The sequence below is a fragment of the Corvus moneduloides genome, chromosome 6 (genome assembly GCF_009650955.1).
Source record: "Corvus moneduloides isolate bCorMon1 chromosome 6, bCorMon1.pri, whole genome shotgun sequence".
Classification (NCBI taxonomy): domain Eukaryota; kingdom Metazoa; phylum Chordata; class Aves; order Passeriformes; family Corvidae; genus Corvus; species Corvus moneduloides.
Genome location: NC_045481.1, coordinates 29,790,081 through 29,811,681, shown reverse-complemented (window position 1 = coordinate 29,811,681; position 21,601 = coordinate 29,790,081). Strand labels below are relative to the sequence as shown.

Here is a 21,601-nt window from a genome sequence, read left to right as displayed (position 1 = left end):
CACTCAAAATGTTATCCCCTTGGTTGAGGGGATGAAATGACAAGCCTCATCTGAAATCTGACCACACCAAGATTTAAGTATTATTTGAATATACTGCTTTGACTAGTGAGCAAAATACACCAACAAAACAGTAACAACAAAAAAATCCAAGTTGTAAATGCTCAACTGGATACAATAAATTTCAAGCTATATTTTCAGGTGTATGTCCTTTGGTTTGCTTAGCTACATTTGGACCTTAGTTTCTCTAGTCAGGATGAATTTGAGATTAACAACACATTTCACTCTGTCTTCCAGAAAATACCTCTTGGTACTTCAGGTTTTGGACATAATGGGTTTTGATACACACAGCTGGCTCAGTGAGGCTGACACACAGCAAGTCACTGAAATTCAAGCTATTACTTGGTTTACAGTTCTTACAGTTTCTGTCAAATTCAAACCTACCAACAGGGAGTGTATCACCCAGTGTGAGGAAGAAGTTGATAGTTGAAGAACAGCAGAAGCACTGTATCCATGAGGAGGTTTATTAGTCCCTATATGGTGTCTATATGTGGCACCGTGTGTGTACACACACAGACCAGATTTGTGCCCAGTCAGAATGACATGCAAGGAATATGGAAATGGTCACCATCTGCTATCAGAGATTACTGAATACTCCCACTTTATCCAGGAAGTTGTCAAAGGGAGAATGTGGGTATGCTTCATGGGACATGGTAGGGTCTAGTGTGTGTTGAAAAAGTACAAGTTAAGCATATGTTTATGAACCTCAGCGTCAATTTTTTTTCCACTGTGATGACACTTGTTTAGGATAAAGTTAATAACTGGGTCAGTTGAATCAGGAACTCAATTTTGGACAGGTCAAGCATAGGAGAATAATTCAAGTTCAAAGGCGGTATGTGTGGCAGTTTATAAATAACAACTTATTTGCAGGAAGGATGGAAACGAGAAACATTAGCAGGCTGATAACCAACATGAGACTTTGCATATGAAATAGAAAAATTGTAGAGTATATCTTCACCCATTAGTGCAGCTCCCTCCCCACCACCACACCAAAAAGAAAACAAAGGAAATCCTATTAATGTGGAAAAGGAGAAATGAGAGAAGACACTTACAAGAAATTTTGCACATTTTTTCTTAGTTTGAGAAGACACTAAAAGAAAACTAGTAATTGACAAAGTTATCTGTGTCTGTTAGTTTCAGTAGCTAAAATGAAAGCACCAAACTGGAGATGGCTTCTCCCTTCACGTTTATTTTTGGTGTTTTAGAGGAAAGGAACAAAATAACAGTGAGAAAAAAAGAACACGTAAAGGTCTCTGCACAAAATAATACGTCTGATAATAACATACAGGAATATACTCTAGATGTACGAGAGATGAATTTCCACAAGAAAAAAAGAGTAAGGCTCCCTATACTTATAAGCTATTCCTACTGGGAAAAAAAGAAAACCCAACTAAATGGAATCTCAAGTCAGCTTGCACTTCTCTTTTATTGTTTGTGAGCTCATTGAGAAAAACAAATTTTTATTCCCACTGAACACGAGAGATGTAAAAGTTTTAAGTGTTCTGGTTTAGAGCACACAAAGAAAGAGCCTATTTTGAGAAATTTCAAACTAAAGGAGTAACTAGGAATAACTAAACAATTTTATTTCCCTAAAGAATACTTTGTGAAATATGTGAAAATCCTCCCAAAATAGGTTTTGTTACTCAGGAAGTAGATGGTCAACACTGATTATTTCACATATTGACCACACTTTTTTTACCTAACCATATATTTTTAAATCTAATCCTGGAAATTCACCTTAAGATACATGACTTATGAAAGTGTCATGGTTTAAGTTCAGCTGAAAATCAGGCACCATGCAGCCACTTGCTTCCACTTGTGAGGAAACAGGGATGCAGAAGAGGCTTTTAGCTGATGTTTCAGGCCACCCAGAAACACTTTAGGATGAACAAAAGCAGAGGGGCAAATCAAAATCAGGGTTGCTTAAAAAGAGGGAGGAGAACAACTTCTCACAAGGTGGAAAGGGCATGTAACCTTTGGAACTGAAAACCAGCAATGAAAAGGTAACAGAAGAGTGTGAAGTGGTGCTTGATGGAGAAATGCTGAAGCATAGTTTACAGCAAAGTTAGCAAGTTCAGACCCATGATTTCAAGATGCCATTAGGCTGCAAGCTTATCTGAACACAGAATAAATCACATGCAAATCATTTCATGCCCAACTACAAAGTATTAAGCTTTGATTTGCTTACCTCCCATAATTTTAGCTTGGCAGTTGATAAATTCTGGCTTCTTGTCTGTAAGGTATCGCTGACAAGTGTGATGTAGAACCTGAAAGAATGTGCATTTTTCTGAAGCTGTGTTTGCTACCCATTGGTCAAACGCGTTTTCAAATAGTAAATCAAATTCTGGGGAATCCTAGAAGAAAAAAAACCACACTTCTATTATTCCAGTTTTAGAAATTATTTGGAGAGATATTTTTTAAAATGCACTGTGCTGCAAAATACAGAAAGGTCATGCAACTCATAACCATCCTGGAATTACTGCATATTTTTGGATGAAAAAGTCCAAACAGGCAGGAAGTTTTTTTCTTACTGTTATTTTTAATGAGGAATAGTCAGCTATGACAAAAACATCTGAAAACAAAATTCAGATCAAAACATTAAAGGTCAAATTCTCAAACCCTTGCTATCTACAGATATATAGTTACTTGTGTATTCTATATTATGCAAGCATTTACGCCTCTCAACACAAAACCTATGGTCACACTATATTATAGAAGATGTGGCTCTGCTATCCATGCTCAACCAAATAAATAAGCTAAGCAAATAACAAGTCCTAGTTATTGTAATTAATGCATTTTCATAAAGTGTTGCAAAGGACTCAGGAGAGCATGAACAAATGACCACTCCCACAATGAACTGAAGTGCAGGTATACCAGCATCAGCTGCCAAAATAAAAGGATTTTATGCAAGAAGTAGTGCTATATATTTAGTAATATTTGCTAAACATTGTTTTGCAATCTAATCTAGTAAATGTTCTTTTCCAACTGATGACACTTGGAATTCACAGGGAGATGAGTTTGAAAGAAACATTTCTAAGCTTAAGAGCTTGGTAGGACTTTCAATCTGTTACGTACATAGCTGCATGGCAGATGCTATAAAAGGGCCTAAAACTCATATCCCTTATCTGTTTGTCATTTCCCTTGTTTTTATAGTTCCTTCCAGAGAAAATATAACTCCACTCCTTGCATTTCATAGGGCAGTGGTCAAGGGCTTCTTTTTTGTACCATGACTTTAGGTAGTAACTGGCCTTGATGCTAGGTACTTAGGTACTAACCAAGACTTGAGTAGTAACACAATTTGATGCACCATAGTTAAGATGCTTAGGTGGCTGATCAGAGCACAACTTTGAAGAAACCAAGGGAGTTAGTCACAAAAGTATTTTGCTATAAAAAGAACACTAAATCACTTTGTAAGCACATAATATGAGCCACATTTTAAACTTCTAATTATGTTGTTTTACTACCGGAGAATTGTATTCATAAGCCTATTACATATTAGTACAACTTTGTCTTGAGATAGCTCAAGGTGGGCTGTATAGTCCAAATTAAAGGAATAATTCCACAACTGTTTAATATAGGGTTGATTTGTTTTATTTTATTTTTGGTAGTTTTTAGTTTAAATCGCTGTTCACTTGCCATTTGCAGCTAAAGGACACTACCACACTTTGTAGCATAAGGTAAGAAATGCCGAAATATCTGAGGAGAGGACTGTCCTAGAAAAAATGCAGGATTCCCAAGATTTCAAAAACTTGAACCTCAGTAACCCCTTCTATTCGTACTTCTACCTATTGCTCTATCTCACACCACAGGTGCATGCCAAAGTAGACCACAAGAGGCCTACAGCTGAAGCAAACAAGGCTCTTACTTTGCTCTCCACAAAGAAAAGAGAAAGAAAAGTATGGAAAGACAAGAAGAAAAAACCCCATATGACTGAGTTTTAGCCTGCTCCCCTGTTTCCCATCAAAATTTACTTCGCATATTCCACTGAGTTATTTATTTTTTGAGAATCTGCACTTAAACTTGTATCTTATATTTCCAGATGGCTTTTGAATAAAGAATGCCTGGTTCACCAATCAGTTAAGTAAGAGCTCAGTTTTCACTTTCTAGAACTGTTCAAACTCACCCGATTAGGGTCTATACCATTGACCTGGCGAAGCTGCTCGAGCATCCACTGCGTTCTCCTGACAAATGACGTAGAGCCTTCAAACTGCTTCACCTTCGTTATAGATGCTTGAGCTGGTTTCTTGTTCGTCACTGAACATATAAAAAAATATAACTGAAATGGGCTTTGTGATTCAGAAACATGCTGTTTACTTCACTTATCAGTAGCTGTTTTGCTGGTGTATTTTCTACAATGTCCCACGAAGCAAATACATGTCACTAATTCTGACAGTAGAATGCATTCTCTTCCCAGTATAACACACTGAAAAGCATATTCCTTATTGTCAGAATGGTGGTATGATGCCAAACAAGCTGTCTACTATTTAAAATTGGATATATTTTAGCCATCATCAACTTAAGTTACCAACATCCTGTAAAAAAAAAACCCAAAATAACAACAAAGGTCTTTCCACTTCATTCTTACAATCACAGAATCACAGAATGGTCTGCATTGGAAGGGACCTTAAAGAACATGCAGTTCCAATCTCCCTGCCATGGTCAGGGACACCTGTCACTAGACCAGGCTGCTCAGAGCTCCATCCAGTCTGTCCTAAACACCTCCAGTGACAGGGCATCCACCACCTCTCTGGGCAACTTGTTCCAGCGCCTACCACCCTCCCAATAAAGACTTTTTTTTACAAATATCTAACTTAAACCCAGTCTCTTTCAGTGTGAAGCCATTTCCCCTTGTCCTGTCACTACATACTCTTGTAAAAAGTCCCTCTCCAGATTTCTTGTAGGCTTCTCAGATATTGGAAGGCTGCAATTAGGTCATCCCAAAGTGTTCTCTTCTTCAGGCTGAACAAACCCAATTCTCTCAGACTTTCCTCATAGGAGAGGTGCACCATCAATTACCTTACTGTTCTCTTTCCCCCATGCTAATTTGCTTAAGTTCCTCATATTCAGCACTGAGTATTAGTAATTTCTTTCTCATCCTCTCAATTTAGGAAACAGAGAAGGAAAACAACCCCAACAACACAAACATGTAAGTATATGTACCTTATTAAAAAATCCTGTTACTTTCGACTGAATTTCATGTTACTGACTGAAAAAAACAAGACATTTTTTCCGGTCTCTTCATAACATGGCACATGTAGATCATGCTTGTATAACACTACCAACATTTGTGACATTTGATTCCCAGTCAAGAGACACAGGTATATGCACTTACTACACTGTAAATCCATCAAGTCAGACAAACAGACTGTGAAAAACAGAGGTATAAGAATTAAGGAACTAAAGTTTGCTTAACACGTCCCTTTCCAAATATTAGGTACCACAAATAACAACCATTAATAAGAATGATATTACTTATTACAAACAAAATGTATGTTTAAAAACACAAATAAAGAAGACTGCTCTTATTTTGGAAAATAATAAAAAAGGCAATATAAATGCTCAAATTAGTGTATCATTAAGTCAGAGTCAGGTTTTCAAAGAGTACTTAATAAGGCTAACTTTTCAACAGCAGGAAAATTGACTTGCTGCATTAGATGTTTTCCCTAAAAAAAATTTCTTCTAATCAGTATAACTCCATGAAAGTTCTACAAGCAGCTTTAGGCACTTTCTGTAGTCAAACATGCATTTTGTTTACATGTTACTTATCTGTTGCTGTATGTTAATTCACTCCCAAACACATTTCCACTTTCTGTGAAGAAATAATTTGTATAATCATTGTATTGCATAATCTACTAAAGCTGGTGTGTCATCTATTTTTTTTCTACTTAAACGCTTTCCAAAAATAATGTCATCCATACGGTCCGCCAAATAAGAGTATTATTGGAAAAGTCGCTTTTCTCTGCTTTTAGATGCTGGCAGTTAAAGAAAGCTTCTAAAATAATCAAGACTTAAACAGCAAGACTGCTTATTTTTGTGCATCCCATTCGCCCAAACAACCAGGAAAAGTAAGAGACTTCCCACTCTGAAAATGTACATGCTGCATGCACTTCTATAACAAGGGACACAGTTAAACAGTAAGTAAATACTGATGTAATACCTTATCATTCCATGAAGTTAAAAAGTTAATATTGATTCTTAGGATCAAAATTTTAAAATGCACAGATCAGCATCTTGATGTTAAATGTACTTAGGAACAGATTAGCAAAGGCAGATTAACATGAAAAGCTCTTTTCAACATCTCAGATTTAAACGTTTTCAGTTCTGTGTGTGTTTGTGAAAGTCCAAACACCTTTATCAGAACTGAACTTGATGAACAGAAAATTCATTTCCAAGGAAATTTTAGTAGGTTAAAAAAAAAAAAAAAAAAACAAACCAACCAAACCAAACAAAAAGCCCCCTAGCATTCCACAAGGCAGATAATTGATTTTAAGAAGTTACCTTGAAATAGAAAGCATAGCTGGACTCAGTATATTGATCAGACTATTGACAAGAATGTAGTAAACAGATTGCCAGAAATCTCCTCACTGACAGTGGAAGCACTGAGAGCCAAACTGATGCATGGTGCAGTACATGACTTAGAATCTTACATCAAATAGTACATAGCACAGAAGACCAATGCTGTATCAGAAAGGTAGCAGCAAAATTAGACCAGAATGACTACTGAAATGCAAAGACTGATATTACTAAGAAGGGAGATTAGTATTAAAGATTCATTGCTTGCTCAATGGCCCATGCATCCAAACGTAACAATCCTAAAAAAGCAAGGGTGTTAGGAAACTTATCCATACCTGCAGCGTATATGCAGGTTCTGTTTCTACAGCAAGTCTACACAGCACTGACTGGGAAACAAACTCAAAAGCTGTACAGACATATGTGCCTATCTTCTCTAAATTTACTTTGCATGTATTCATGTCTTTTTTGTCAACTCCAATGATCACTTTGAAATACTTTACAGCATTCTACTAGACCAACTTTCATATATATTCTACAAAGCAGTACTAATTGAAGGCTATTTAACAGTGGCACAACTTTTATGGCCTGCAGATTATTCTCTTTCCACGCAAAATGGGCAATGATCTACTGCTAAATCAGCCATGTATTAAAAAGAAAAAACTGTGCATACTATATGTAGGTCACATATATAATTAACACTAGCAGCACTACAAAACAAAGGGTTCGACACTAGGAAGCACCAGACAGAATGATTGTGTGATCAAACACTTGTTTTCCCCCTCAGAATCTCATGGATAACCAGTTACGAAATTTATAGCCTTAAACTTTAATACAGCAAACTTCTCATTGTTCTGAAGGCATCTACATGACATGCATTCTAGTGCTCTTGAAAACAGGGGTCATTGCATCTTTCAAGGTGAGAATACCAAATTTTACAGATGATAGTTAACACTAAATATCTAATCTCAGCATCTCCAGAAATTGGTTCATTTGACATATCCAAAATCTGCTTCTCCAAACTTCTCTACACAGCACTTTTAACAATCTGTGAACAGCAGCTTTATCTTCAGTTGAAGCCATTAGTGCTCTGCACTGCAGTGAAAGTGTCACATTACATTTCCAAACTTCAACACCTCCCAAAAATGCCTGTTAGTGATGAACTACAAAAGCACCTTGATTAGGTGATTGTTTCTGTATCATCCACCACACAGTAACTCTGGGAGAGGCCAAGAGGGCTACTCTTCTATGGAGGAACTTAAAAGGATCTTGGGTATGTCAGTCACCTTAGGCAGAAATTCAGCCTTAAGCTAAATGATGCAATCCTCTTGGGAAAATGGCAGTTCCTCCTTTACATCTCACACTCATGATTATTGTGCAAACAGATCTAGTTGCATTTCACCTTTTGTGTCTTAGTATTTTAGGAAACAGCTTGCATTTCTATAGCATTCAAAAACCCAGCTACCCTTGAACCCACCAAACATGCTTTAAAACCATCACTTAGTCCATGACAGCTTGACAGTAATATGGCAGTCACTGTAACTCTGAGAAACCCTTTGGCAGTCAGGAAAACCATCCTCACTAGCTGCTCATTATGCTGCTTGAAAAACTAGAGCACTTCACCAGCCACTGAGTGGGGGTTACCTTGCCAACATGTAAAAAGTATTTTCTAAAAAATGAAAAAATGTGGAAGCAACCTAGACACATTCCCTCTCTGACAAATCATTTAGGTATTTTTGCTAAGATCTTACACAATCATTATCTACCTTAATAGAAGGCAATTATTTAAGTTATGCTTCAACTTTAAGTGGTTTTTTTGTTTGCTTTGCCTTTTTTTTAAATTGTAACACTATGCCTTCCAAACAAGAAGCTGTAGCAGCGTGGACAAAATACATTTATTTGGAACCCATCAATAAATGGTTGGTTCATATGGCATTTCTGTGTGTCACAGATGGAAATAAGATTTCTTCTTTTTAAGCAACATACAGTTATCAGTGAAGTAAGAAAATGTGTGAGAAATCAGCTACAGCAATTTATGATGGAAGACATTGAGAGGTTTGGTTTTGTCACTTTTTTGGACTTGTCCGTTTCTTTCTATGTGGTTTTAGTTTGTTTTTAACACTAGATTAACATACAACCAAAAGTTGATGAGTCAGAAACAGCACTAGTTCTTCTGGCATGGAAGACATTTTAACCATTTTGCAAAATAAATAAAAATAGGTTGCAGTATTAAGTTTCACAGATGTATTTAACGCCGGAGAAGCATGCATTTAAGTGAAATACTCACTTCAAAATCAGATCAAAGAATACAAGGCAGAAATAGATCAGAACTAGCTTTAGAGAATATGTGACGGAGTCAGAAAAGTCATTGTTCTCATCAGTTGGAACACATGGAAACAGAAGTATTTGAATTCCAGACCTCATTTAGAATCCAGCCCCACAAGCATGTCCAGCAGCTTAAGCAGCAAATCAATACAGCTCCTCGTACACAGAAAGCTGTATTTAAAGTTATAAACTGTCATGGAGTTACAGATCATCTCATCTGCTGCCTAGAATGTATTTTCTTTATTTTTTTTTCTCCTCTAAAGTAACTTTACTTGAATGAAAAACCTAAGCTGAAAACCAATCCCTTAAATACCTACCACACAATACTTTGCCTTGAGAAACAGTCTGAAAGCTCTAAACCAATCCACTATGAACTTTTATTTATTTTTCTTTAAGTTTGGATCTATAAATTTAATAACTCAAACTCTAGGTAAATAGGCATCTCATGACAAATGGCTTAAATACATTACAAAATTTCTAGTCATTTTGTCATGTATTTCTAGTGCACTGAAGGGAGAAATTTAAAAGCATAAAATTTTGAAGCAGGCAGTGGCTGCTGCAACTCTTCACAATGTAACAAGGATTTGCTTTATCTGGGCACTGTACAGATTGATAAATTAAACAGCCTTAACTTATATTGCTGTTGTGTCACCAGCTCTTGAAAAACCAAACGAACAAAAAAAATTGAGATAATCAAAAACTCACTTTCGTGAAACTGTTTCATTTGTGAAAGTGAGGCTGAGACTTGCTCCTGAGTAGGCCTGTGAAGTCCTCTGAAGGCATTGGCTATCTGTGAAGTTCAATCCAAAAATATTTATCAATTAAATGTTATACCATGATCTAGCTGTATATCAAATGCTGTACAGTGGATACTCATCCACCAGTTCACAAGGAAACAATTATGCACAGTTCTTCAAACTGGCTCTTAATAACTAGGGGTGGAAAAATCCTTAGAATGCACTCAAGACAGCCTTTCAAAAAAACATCTCTGATGAAGAAAACGTTGAACTCAATACCATGCAGTGTGATGTGATTTCATGGTCACTGAATCTAGAATTTAATCATTCCTATCTTTTAGAATCATTCCTATCTTCATGGTAGCAGAACTCCTAAAGTTCTCATAAAGCAGAACTCTTCAGACTGAGACCAAGTCTTAAAAGTTGCCAGGAGTTCCCTAAACAGCTTTTGATTCAGACAGAATAAAGAGAGCAAAATGAAAAGCAGGAGTACATTTTAAGTAAAAATATTATTTAATAGCTAATACAGATTTTACTAGGAAATAGATAAAATTATGTATTAGAATTTGTGTCAGAAATGTTTCTTCTTCCCAAGCCAGTTCTTAAGGAAAAGGAGTAGGTTATGAACAGATTGTGGCAGAGATACTCCTCTATACATTCCAGTTCTTGAGAGCTACATATTGAAACGCTGTCTTTTCCCTCTAAAATTCTGTTTGTTCAATTACACCTAATTCTTATTCTGCAAGTCCCTTCATTCCTAGCTGCCAAGGAAACAACTATTTCTTAAACTTGCAAATAGCTCATTGACTAAATTTCTGACAGTCACATACACAATCCTGGTATGATATGGCTACCAGTTAGGCTGATCTTAGAGTACAATCATAGAATGGTTTGGGTTGGAAGGGACCTCAAAAATCATCTAGTTCCATGATGATTGGCATGGGCACGGACACCTAAGGATCTGCAGTTTCTGATCATGGAAAAAATAGTGACTTTTTTTATCTTTGTCCAGTTGCTACTAAATTCTGCAATTGGACTTTTTGATTCAGAGGACAAAGCACAAGTAATTTGTGGAAATGCCCCAGAAGTTTGAGAAATAAATATTTCTTGGATTTTCTTTCAAATGTCAAAGTACAAAGGCCCAAAGAAAAGACAACATTAAGATATCTATGAGGACTGACCCCCATTTGCTATTCTCACCTATGTAACTCCAAAACAAAAGGCAAGAAAAGATGATCTCTATTCCTCCAACATGAGCAGCTCTTCTTTCTGTCACTATAACAACCTTACAATTGTTTTCCCCCCATTTCAAAATCTTACCCACCCTGTTTTCTTCCCAAAGCAAGGAAACGAGGACTAGGCAGGGGAAAGGACACTAAATCATATCCCCTTAATGCTTATGATAGTAGAAGTTTGTATTACTCTGTTCTGCAAGGCTCCAAGGTAGTTCAAACTACTACTGTTCAGGGGACATGCTCCCACAAGCTAACTTCCAGAACTTTCTGACAATCAGACAAATGAAGCTGAGAATTAATATGGAGCAAACAGGTGCATTCTGACTTACTTAGGTATTGAGCAATAAGGACAAGATACATGAAACTGTCTTAGTATACCATGTGAATTTTAGGAAAACTATTTGCAGTCGGCTTCAGGTGACGGTTGTGAGCTTTGCTACCTGTCAATTCCAGCTTTGAGTTTGAGCACCAAAACTTGTAGTGTTTAATGTTTTCTCAGAACAGTTTCAATGAATACTGATTTAATGTGCAGTCTGAATTAATTCTAGAACTTTGAGCCTTCCCACTGTGATTGCCCAACTATTACCTTCTGCACATCTGCCACAGTTCTTAGACCCCAACTATCTATAATACAAAGAGGTGCTCTGAGAAGACTGTGGTAAAAAGAACTCAGACTTACGTTGCCACTTCCAGGATTAATTTTTTTTTAGGTACAGAGCAAAGAAAGGATATGTTTGCAGCAAAAGACAGGTAGCCTCACTGAAAATAAACAAAAGCAGCTAAAACTGGGGCAAGTTTAAATTCCCGCTTGCTGGTCAAGGCTTGCCAGGTGTCAAAATGTTCAGAAGTTGAGGCTTGACTTCACAGAATGGCATCTCCTATTTTTGCCCATATTTCCTCTTCCTTCATTTGACAGTGCTGCTTTCTCACCATCTGGGATCTAAGGAATTGAAAGCAGGGACAAGCAGCACAGTCCCACCTTCTCCACTTGCCAAATAGGACATGAGGATGTAAGTGGCCCTAAATACATAGCAGTATAACCAAACATTGATTCCTTCTGTTTCTTTATGCACAGCATAATGTTTTGACATAAAATTGGAAAAAAGAGAAGCTTTCAGATACAAGAGGCAAACTACTCCTAAGTTTAAACACATACCAGTTTTCCCACAGCCCTTCCCAATAGTTCAGAAAACAATATGTATCATCTGTCCACTTAAATCAGCTCTACTGCATCACTGCCTGTAGCAAGTTGCCAGACTCATGCTTCAGGATAAAAATGTATGAAATACATCTACCCAATTAACACATATTCATACATTCTTCGAAATGTAGCTTTATGTAAGTAACAAATTTTCTTTCTACATGCAAGTTACCTTTATCTGTTGAATAGTAAAAGAAAAATCAAGCATTAAAAAAATCAGTTAACCTGGTATTTCAGGTTAAGATATGTGCTGTATCTTCCCAAGAAAAGGGACTAGACAAAAGAGTTTTCAGGTGCCTTTACATTTAAAAAACCAAAAAAATTGCTTTGAGTTGCAACGAAAAAAACTTTTTTTTTCATGTGTATGACACCATAAATTGTTGTGAGAATTGAAGACAGCCTGTATGAATTGTTGAGAGCTTGTATGCTTTCTAAACGTACTACTGACTGCATTAATAACAAACTGCTGCTTACAGGCAGAGTGCCTTGCCTTTTGTTTTTTCACCTAGTGATACTCACTTTTCACAGAACCAAGTAAATACTTGGCCTTAAAAGCAGATTTTATGACTATTCAAACACCTGGACCCCCCCATCATCCATACACATTACAGAAGACTCATCTTTCATTTCCATCAACATTTTAAAGCTAGAAATATAGAAAATTTTCAGTTTTAAATTAATAGCTTGCTTAAATTATTCTTCAAATACTACAGCAATATAGTTTAAGTTACTGATGTCAAGGCAACTGCTTTTCATAGTAGCAGTTATAAAGACAGATGTAGGTAACAGTGGCAAGAATGGCAGACTTCATTTTGTTGCCAGAGAGAAAGCTTCTGCTTAACTGCAAATATCTGGAATCTTATTAAACACATTTTCACTTCCAGAATGATGACTGAACTTCCAGGTTTTGTTTGAATTGCCTTTTACTACTTTATATTGCAAAGCAGCCAACTTTCAAACTTTTCCCACCTCCTTTTTCCTGCACACAGCCAGCTGCATTTGAGGACTCCAGATATTTCTAGTCAAAACCAGCAGATTTACTGTGTGTATGTTTTTAGTTAAAACCTAGCTGAGAGGACAGGATGCTGCTCAGGCAGATCTACCAAAGCAGGGTTACTGTAGGGAAAGATAATAGGTATTCCAGCCAGGTCCCAGGGAAGAAGGATGAATTTCCCACAACCCAGACACCAGAATCTTCATCAGGGCCCTCTTAATTAGTGTAGAGCTCCTGCTGATCCTGACCTGGAGCGTTTTACATTAGCCTTTCACCCTGTCCTGGCATGATAGAGCCTCGTCTCTTAACTGGAGAGTATTTGGCGATTGAGAACTTCAGTTCACTCTATTTGTCTGGATCTATACCTTCAATCTTCTTTGCTCTATTTTCCTTCAAAGGAAGGCAGCATCCTACACAGACTTTGCTGAACGGGATACTTTAAAATCACCTTGTAAGCATTTATGCACACTGCAGAAAATCTCACTTCAATTTAGCTGAGAAATCAAGGCTCAAGATACAGACCACAGTGAATATCTGTGTGGGTTGTATTTTTATCACATTCTGGTCATTTCAGCACCTGCAACTGTGGGGAACCAATTAAAATCAATACTACAAAAATACTTGTGAACTTAAGTAGAATTTGGCATAATTCCCGTATAAGTTAACAGATGTGCATCCGCAGCAGAGAGTACACTAGGAATTACCTCACCAGCCTGAAAACAATGTTTGAACTTCACAGCAAGTGTCCTGAGAGGCAGGAAGAGGCTCTGGAAAATTAAAGGCTGAATTTGTTACTCAGTAACTCATACAAAGAGCATGGTATATAACGAATAGTGCTCCATTTCTAAGCTTGCTTAGATAACTTGACAGGCTTCAGGTTCTGAAACAAATTGGCCAATGACTTTTAAGATCCTACATTCTAGGAGAATCCTGTTGTAACAGGGTAGAGGGTTTACTGGAGCTTTTAAAGTTACTTAGAAAACTGTGTTTTCTTGATTTTGCACTGGATCAATGACCTAAAACACAGCAGATGAGACTGCTACTAAAGAAAATACTTTCCATGCAGCAGATGCAAGAAAGGACTATTAACAGCCATTCAAGACAAAATCCCCAGTTTTTGCTATACAGTGGCCTAAGTCAGAACAGCAGTGGACAAATTATTCCATACACTTACAACTCAAACTCTCAGAATTCTAGAGAACCCTGCACATACACATGTGGTATGATAACATCTATATCTCAATATAAGCAAGTAAAAAAGTCTGGTAGACTTTTACCACCTAAGGCTATGAAGAAATTAAAACACACACATCCCCAAACCAATAAACTCCCCAGAAACGTAACAGCGGGGAGGTACAAGGGCTGACTACAGGACGGGTCAAGAAGGAAGGAAAATTTTAGCGAAAGCCAGTTATGTAAATCCCATCCATTCAACAACAAAAACCAGTACCTCAGCCTATGAAATACTCTACCCACAGTTTACAACCCACAATACATTTACTCAGGCTAAGCCACATGCCCATCTTTTCTTGCATCTTATTGCTGCAAGTGTAATAATTACCATGAAGGGACATTTTTACATGATGATGGTTTTTGCTGTCTGAATTATTTTTTATAAATAAACAACCACAATAAAATACAGCTACAACACCTGCATTTCAGGTTGCACTTAGCCTAAGATATAAAAGTAGAAAAAAAAAATCTCTAAAGTATGTATATTCTCTTTTTTTTTTTTTTAAACTTGAATTAAGTACATTAAAATAAGACCAGCAGTACTATTGCTATTAGATCTGGGAGAAAGCTCATGTTATATGTCTCACACAAAAGCAGTGTTTTACAGATCAGCAGGTCTCATCTCTATCACAGGTATCCAGTAGTAGTCCAGAGAGTAATTTTTTTTGTATTTCATACAAAGCAGTTAAGGAATGAAAAACCTCCTTGAACAGTAATTTTAAAAGCTATTCCACTAAAGAAAGGTCCGTCAAGCAACATTTTGTGGTGAAAGAGAATTGTGCACTGCTAAGTCTCACTTTGATATGCAATTAGAGGACAGCTGAAGGACTTTCCTAACAGCTTACATATCCCAGAACACAGACTGTATAACTAGCACAAGTTTAAGGTGAAGGTCACCTCTCTAAATTGGAACTTCATGCCCACACACACTTTTTCAAAACTTTACACAAAAGGCTGACTTTCCAAAGTCACATAGAAAAGTGATTTATGATGAGGTACTTAAATAATAAAGTATTTTGACAATGTACATTCTCAGACTGTTCAACTGAACAAAAGATTAATATCTAAAATCATAGATACAAGACGTCACAATAAACTTAATTAAGTGGAAATATCCAGTAGGTTGTCAGAAAAGCCAAAAACTACTGTGGCAAATGCATTGCTGTCTGCAGCTTTCTTCCATGAAATCTCAGCAAGTCAATTACAACACATATTTTTTTAATTGTCTGTATTAGTGCTTCCCCAGAACTAATTGTAAGAAACAATATCAGAAAAACTGTTTGCAGTTCTTTCTCAACAATTTTACTGACTTCAAAGATTTTCAGCAGGTTAATTAAATTTACTAGATTTAAGACTAAACATTTCAAGTGCATGCCACCAGCTTTTTTTCAGTTTAAATTATTTTTCATTGGAAGGAGGCCTATTGATTTGTGAATAGAAATGTATAGTTCCTTATTTTACAGGATTACTTATTGCTGTTTTATAGGCGTATTTCTTACAGGAATATACTCCACGTAGTCCTTTTAGACACCAGATTTTTTGCCCAGTCATGTGGAAGGGCATGCCATCCTCTGTATTCTCAAATGAAATTTGGCTTCGGATTTAATCTATCAGCTGTGAAGCTACGAATCACAGAATTGTCAGGGTTGGAAGGAACCTCTGGAGATCATTCAGTCCAACTTCCCTGCCAAGGCAGGATTACCTAGAGCAGGTGACACAAGAACTTGTGCAGGTGGTTTTTGAATGTTTCCAGAGAAGAAGACTCCACAACCTCCCTGGGTAGCCTGTTCCAATGCTCTGCCACTCTCAGTGAAAAGAAGTTCTTCCTCATGCTGAGGTGGAACTTCCTGTTTTTGTTTCTGACCATTGCTCCTTGTCCTGTCACTGGGCACCACTGAAAGGAGTCTGGCATTATCCTCTTGGGATTTGAAATATTTATATATGTTAATGAGATCCCCTCTCAGTTGTATCTTCTCTAGACTAAATAGGCCAAGCTCTTGCAAGTCTCTCCTCACAGGAGATGCTCCAGACCCCAAATCATCCTTGTAGCCATCATTGGACCTTCTCCAGCAGCTCCTTGTCTTTCTTGTACTGAGAAGGCCAGAACTGGACACAGCACTCCAGATGTGGCTTCACTAGGGCTGAGTACAGGAGCAGGATCACCTTCCTCAATCTGTGGGCCGCACTTGTCCTGATGCACCCCAGGATATCACTGGCTCTCCTGGCAGCAAGGACACACTCCTGGCTCATGGTCAACTTGGAGACAACTGTTTCCAAAGAAAAGCAGAACATGGAAAATAGCCCACTGGCTGAAGTACAAAGACCACCTAAAAAGATTTTTAAGAAGCCTCTTGTATTTTTGTTATTTTACATACTACTGTCCCCATGCTGCTTCCCTTTGTACAAAATTAAAAAAAAAAAGAAATCCCCAAAACCTAAAAAAAAACCCAAAATAACCAACCAAAAAAAAACCTAAGCAAACAACAGCCCACAATCCTTTTCTCCTTTTTAGCTTGGCTTGTAATGAAAGTAGTTTTCAGATTAACAGACACTTGCTAAAGCCTTCCAAACACTGTCATCCTACCAAAATAGATACAGTGAAGGGAAGGAAAACTAACAGACCCAATGGCATGGGTTCTTTCACTACAAGAAAGACTTTTTGACACATTAAGTCAAACATTAAGAAGCCAGATCTAAAGGTACAGCTGAAATGTGATATGAAGCCACAGGAGAAAATAAAATTCAGTTTGGAAACATACTAATGTTTTATTTTGGGTTCCAGGTCAAAACTGAAGGGTTATTTAAGAAGTATGTGTAGACTGAATTAATTTTGTCCATCCTCTATAAATGCCAACAATAGAAGCTACTACTACAAATGTACACTCAATTTCACTCTACCAAGTACCAATTATCAAGTCACAAAGCTCCCAATGAACATAAGATTAAAAAAAAAAAACCAAACTGTTTAAAATATTTGTACCTCCAAACCGAAATATCTCATTGATACATAAGGTAAGTAGAAATCCAAAGAACCAATTAAAAAAAATGAAGTCAGAACTTAAGAAAGTTATTTTTATACTACACATTAGTGGTGACCATTCAATGCACAATAAATAGGAAGCACTCAGTAGTATAACATCCAAGTGCTATAGCATACACCAAAGAATTTTGGTATTGGCTACTAGATTGTACTTATATGTCACTTTTTCTGAAAGATTAAAACCAGTGACCCTCCTCCAGTAAGATGCAATTCCATAAGTCTTTCTCCTCCTTCACAGGGCAAGAAATAAGCCACTATTTTCAACATTTCCAATATATAGACTAAAATGCAAGACCTCGGCTTATTTAGAGATTGACAGATGGAACTAGGAGATAGTTAGTGAAGTGTACATCTCAAAAGCTGTGTAAGAAGACATCTACGTTCTGTGAACTGAGTTGGCCTTTTGAAGGGTTATTAATCCTCCCTACAGGGCCAACTGATCTGACAAGTCAGGTCCTCTTAGTTAAGGTCTATGAACAGGAAATGCATACTAACACCTGGTTTGAAACAGATCAGCAGATTAGAGTTTGGGTACTATCTCATCTAAGCTTGGTCTGCTGTGGCACACTTCGTGAAAAACTGAAAAATAAAAATATTCTTTCTGTGAAAAGTATAAAATGCACCAAAATTGTTACACATCTACCCCATATATCTGCTTTTCAAAACCAAGCAAAAAACCCCAATCTGAAACAAAAAAACTGCCATGAAGCCAGAAATAAACTCATGTCTGTTAAAAGCACTACTGCTTGTTTCTTTTTTTTCTTGTTTTGAAGTACCTGAACAATAGAATTTTATCTGCCCAAGTAGATAGGTATGAATTATTTGGCTAAAAGTGTGTGTTTTGCCTGACTGTATTGGACCAATTTCCTACCAGAAAACAGCCAGTGAAAGTATAAATGAGTTGACAGTACACAAAGGATAAGGTAAAAGCAACTCACACTGAGGGAAAAATACATTTTTTTAAAGCAATATCCACAGTGTTCCTGGACACAGTACACTAATAACAGCCTTTGAGAGGGGAAAAACCAATTATTATCTTTTGCAGATTTTGTGTATTAGTAATACATTTATATTTATAGCCAAATTAAAAACAGGTGGAAGGAAAAAAGAGTTGTTCCCCAGATCCAGATTTCTCCTACATTCAAAAGGTTAAGACTAAAGATATTCTGAAGCAGATAAATGCAACAGTTTGAAGGCTGCAAATGGAGAAAAAAATGCCCAAAGAACAGGCATGAAACATACAGAGAGTTTGGATCAGAGAGATCTAAAATCTCAAATATTTAAAGCAGTTTCACTATCTAGGACACTCAACAGCTTGAACTTGAGGCACCAGATGTGCCCCCTTAGCTTCCAGCCATGCTGTGAATGTTGGTACAAGAGCTATAATGGATGGAGCTGCTGGCTGTCTTGGTGGGTGATTCTACAGAGAACATTAGTACCACTGCAATCAAATTTTTAAAAAACTCTTGCTTTTTAAAAATCGGGAGAGGAAAAATACAATGTTACAGTAGTGCAAAAAAGCCCTAAACCATGTTGGTATCTGGAGGACAGAGAATTCTCCAAACTAGGATAAATACGGTAGGATCACTTTACAGAGGGGAGGGGTAAAAAAAAAGAAAAAGGCACTAAGAACAGACTGGGTATGAAGAAATGCTGAAAAATCCCCAACAATCTGAATATAGAGAGAACTGATACTACAAGCAGAACTATAACACCTTGAAGGTTTGCTCCTACTATTGTCACTATGTATTCATTGCAAAATGCAATGAGAGGGGTGTATTTTAAAGTGGATGAACTGGTTATTACATCTCCCTGTACTTTACTCTTCTAACTGATTTTCAGCTTTCCTGTAGTAGGAACTGAGGTGCAGACCAGCATACGATAAGGCAAATTTGGTACCTGGCAAGACTGTTACAATGTGAAAAAACCCACAAAAATATCGGCAGGTTTCCTAAAACTATGTACTTGAATTTATGAACTTTAAACACAAGCAGATCTAAAGACGTGCACAACCTGAGAAATGAAATCTGACAGTGCAGCTTTTCTGTCTCATGGCATCTTATCTCATGACTGACTTTTTTCAGTCCTTTGCGGTGCACTGAAGGTAACAGGGTGGATAACATATACCACACTATATGTTTTACAAGAAACTCTGGAAACACACTTGATATGGAAAATGCATTTGATTTCTTCCCACCAGACCTAGAAGGTTCAAACAAGACCAGATGAAAATAATTATTCTGATTTGTTTAAAACGTAAGACCCTAAACGAGGCTACTTCTTGTATTTACTGTAATCTGTTGAGAAGGCTCAGGACACTTGCCGCCTAAATCATGAGAAAACAGGTAATTTGTGTTCACTTTCATATATCTGTTGCCACACCTAAACTAAAGCAGAACACATCAAGTCCACCCACTCTACAGCAGAATACAGAAACGTGCCAAATAAAGCCACATCCATCCAATAGTTCAAGAATGAACATGTAACAGCCACCACTCAAAAAGCAAAATAAGATTCAAATACCAACTTTAATAAGTAAGACTTGACTGCGGGATTTCCTCATGAGGGAGATTCCTCTGGAAAGTTAAAATCAAATTCAATTTCTCTCACAGCATAATATTGTTCCAATCTTCCCATACTACACTGCTAAATTTTGGAAAAGATAACCAACTAATTTATGACTGAACAGAGATACTTTTGTCAACACTCAGCAGGAGCAAGTATAAAACCAAGCTAGTTTTTTCTTGATAGAACTTTTCATCTCTCACTAAACGTCTTGCGTTTGCCAGCATCCTAGTTCTTATGTATTGTACTTGTCATTCAAAGCAAACTCAATTCAGGACTAACAGATAGATCCAAACTCAATCTTCAGGGGAAAAAATGTCCGCTGGTATACATGACAGCCTCAGAAAGCACCCAGCATGTTGACAGAGATTCAATCTGAATCTAATATTCTGCTTTTTCTGCAGAAAAGTTGTTGCTGCTTGTACCAATTCCATCACGAAACTTTAAAGAAGCTCTTGTACACAGCACTCAGATTACCAAGATTTCCTGATTTCATGACAGACTGAGATTACTTTGCCAAAACACGCTAGAGTTCCTTCACTGTTGCCTGCTCATTTATACAAGTCAGAATCACAGAAATGAATCTGACCTCTCAAGGTCACTGAGTCAAACCCCTGCTCAAAGTGGAGCAAACATCATCATTCAGTGAGGTTGCTTAATTGCAAAAGATAGTAAAACCAAATGCAGAACTTCACTTTCCCATGGTGATTTTTTCCTTTCCTCTCTCTTCCCCTTCTCCTTCTCTTCTCTCTAACTAATTGGGGTTTCCCCAACTGTAACACTTGTCACTTTTGCCTTCTAGTTTTCTACTGTACACATCTAAGAAGAATGTAGTTCTACCTTCTACAGCCATGAAAAATTTAGGAAATAGAAGGCTGCAAATAGATCCCTCTCCTCGGCCTTGTCTTCTCTTTTGATCTTTTCTAAACAAAACTCACTTCTTCAGAGTCTCTCCCTGTCATTAAGCTACACCTTCCTAAATAACTTAATTGACTGATGCTGGACTCTCAAGTTTAACACTATGCACCTTAAACTAGGAGACTGAAAGTGGGTTTCCAGATGCAGTCGCGCATGCCCAGCTGAGGGGAATAATCACTCCTGCTGATCTGCAGGTTATGCCTCAGCTAATGAAGCTCAACATGCAGATCATCTTCGCTGCTGCAATAGTGGGCCACTGACCCCTGTCCAGCCTGTTTTTCCCATGAGGCTGCTCCAGACTTGACCAGGCAGCCCTCCACCCCAAGCAGTGGATTATCAGGCCAGGTGCAGATTTTCACACTTGTTTTGGCCCAACATCAGGAAGTCCCTTCCTGTTGCCCCATTACCCCATTTCCACATCTAGAGTCAGCTTATTAAAAGTCCTACCTCCAATTCTGTATCATCTGCAAACCTCAGGGAAGCATAGCACATTCTGTTAGCCTAGTAATGGAAAAGGACATGAACTAGGACTGGCTCCAGCATGAGCTTCCACACCCACCATGCCACCAGCAGCTATCCAGTTAGACACTGAACCACTGAGGAGACGCAGAATCACTTCTTTGAACCCCGTGGTCCTCTCAGCTCTTCCCCTCACCTCGTAGTCCACCTCTCCTATCCAAATTACCCTATCTGCCTACAAGGACAGTGAAAGCCATGCTGCTACACTGCTCCATGACTCTATTCCCATGTGAGTGAGTGATATTAGATTTACTTGGGTATTCATAA

General features: G+C 37.5%; 1 protein-coding gene across 4 annotated transcripts in view; it reads right to left on the bottom strand.

The window, feature by feature from the left end:
- STXBP6 (syntaxin binding protein 6) overlaps positions 1 to 21,601 on the bottom strand; it is a 94,890-nt gene that overhangs the window by 12,478 nt on the left and 60,811 nt on the right. For all 4 annotated transcript variants that reach the window (XM_032112412.1, XM_032112411.1, XM_032112410.1 and 1 more), the window contains 2 exons: positions 4,181 to 4,311; positions 2,246 to 2,411 (listed from right to left, as the gene is read on the bottom strand). In XM_032112412.1, the coding sequence (XP_031968303.1) occupies positions 2,246 to 2,411; positions 4,181 to 4,311 (297 nt within the window). The remainder of the gene's footprint in view (positions 1 to 2,245; positions 2,412 to 4,180; positions 4,312 to 21,601) is intronic.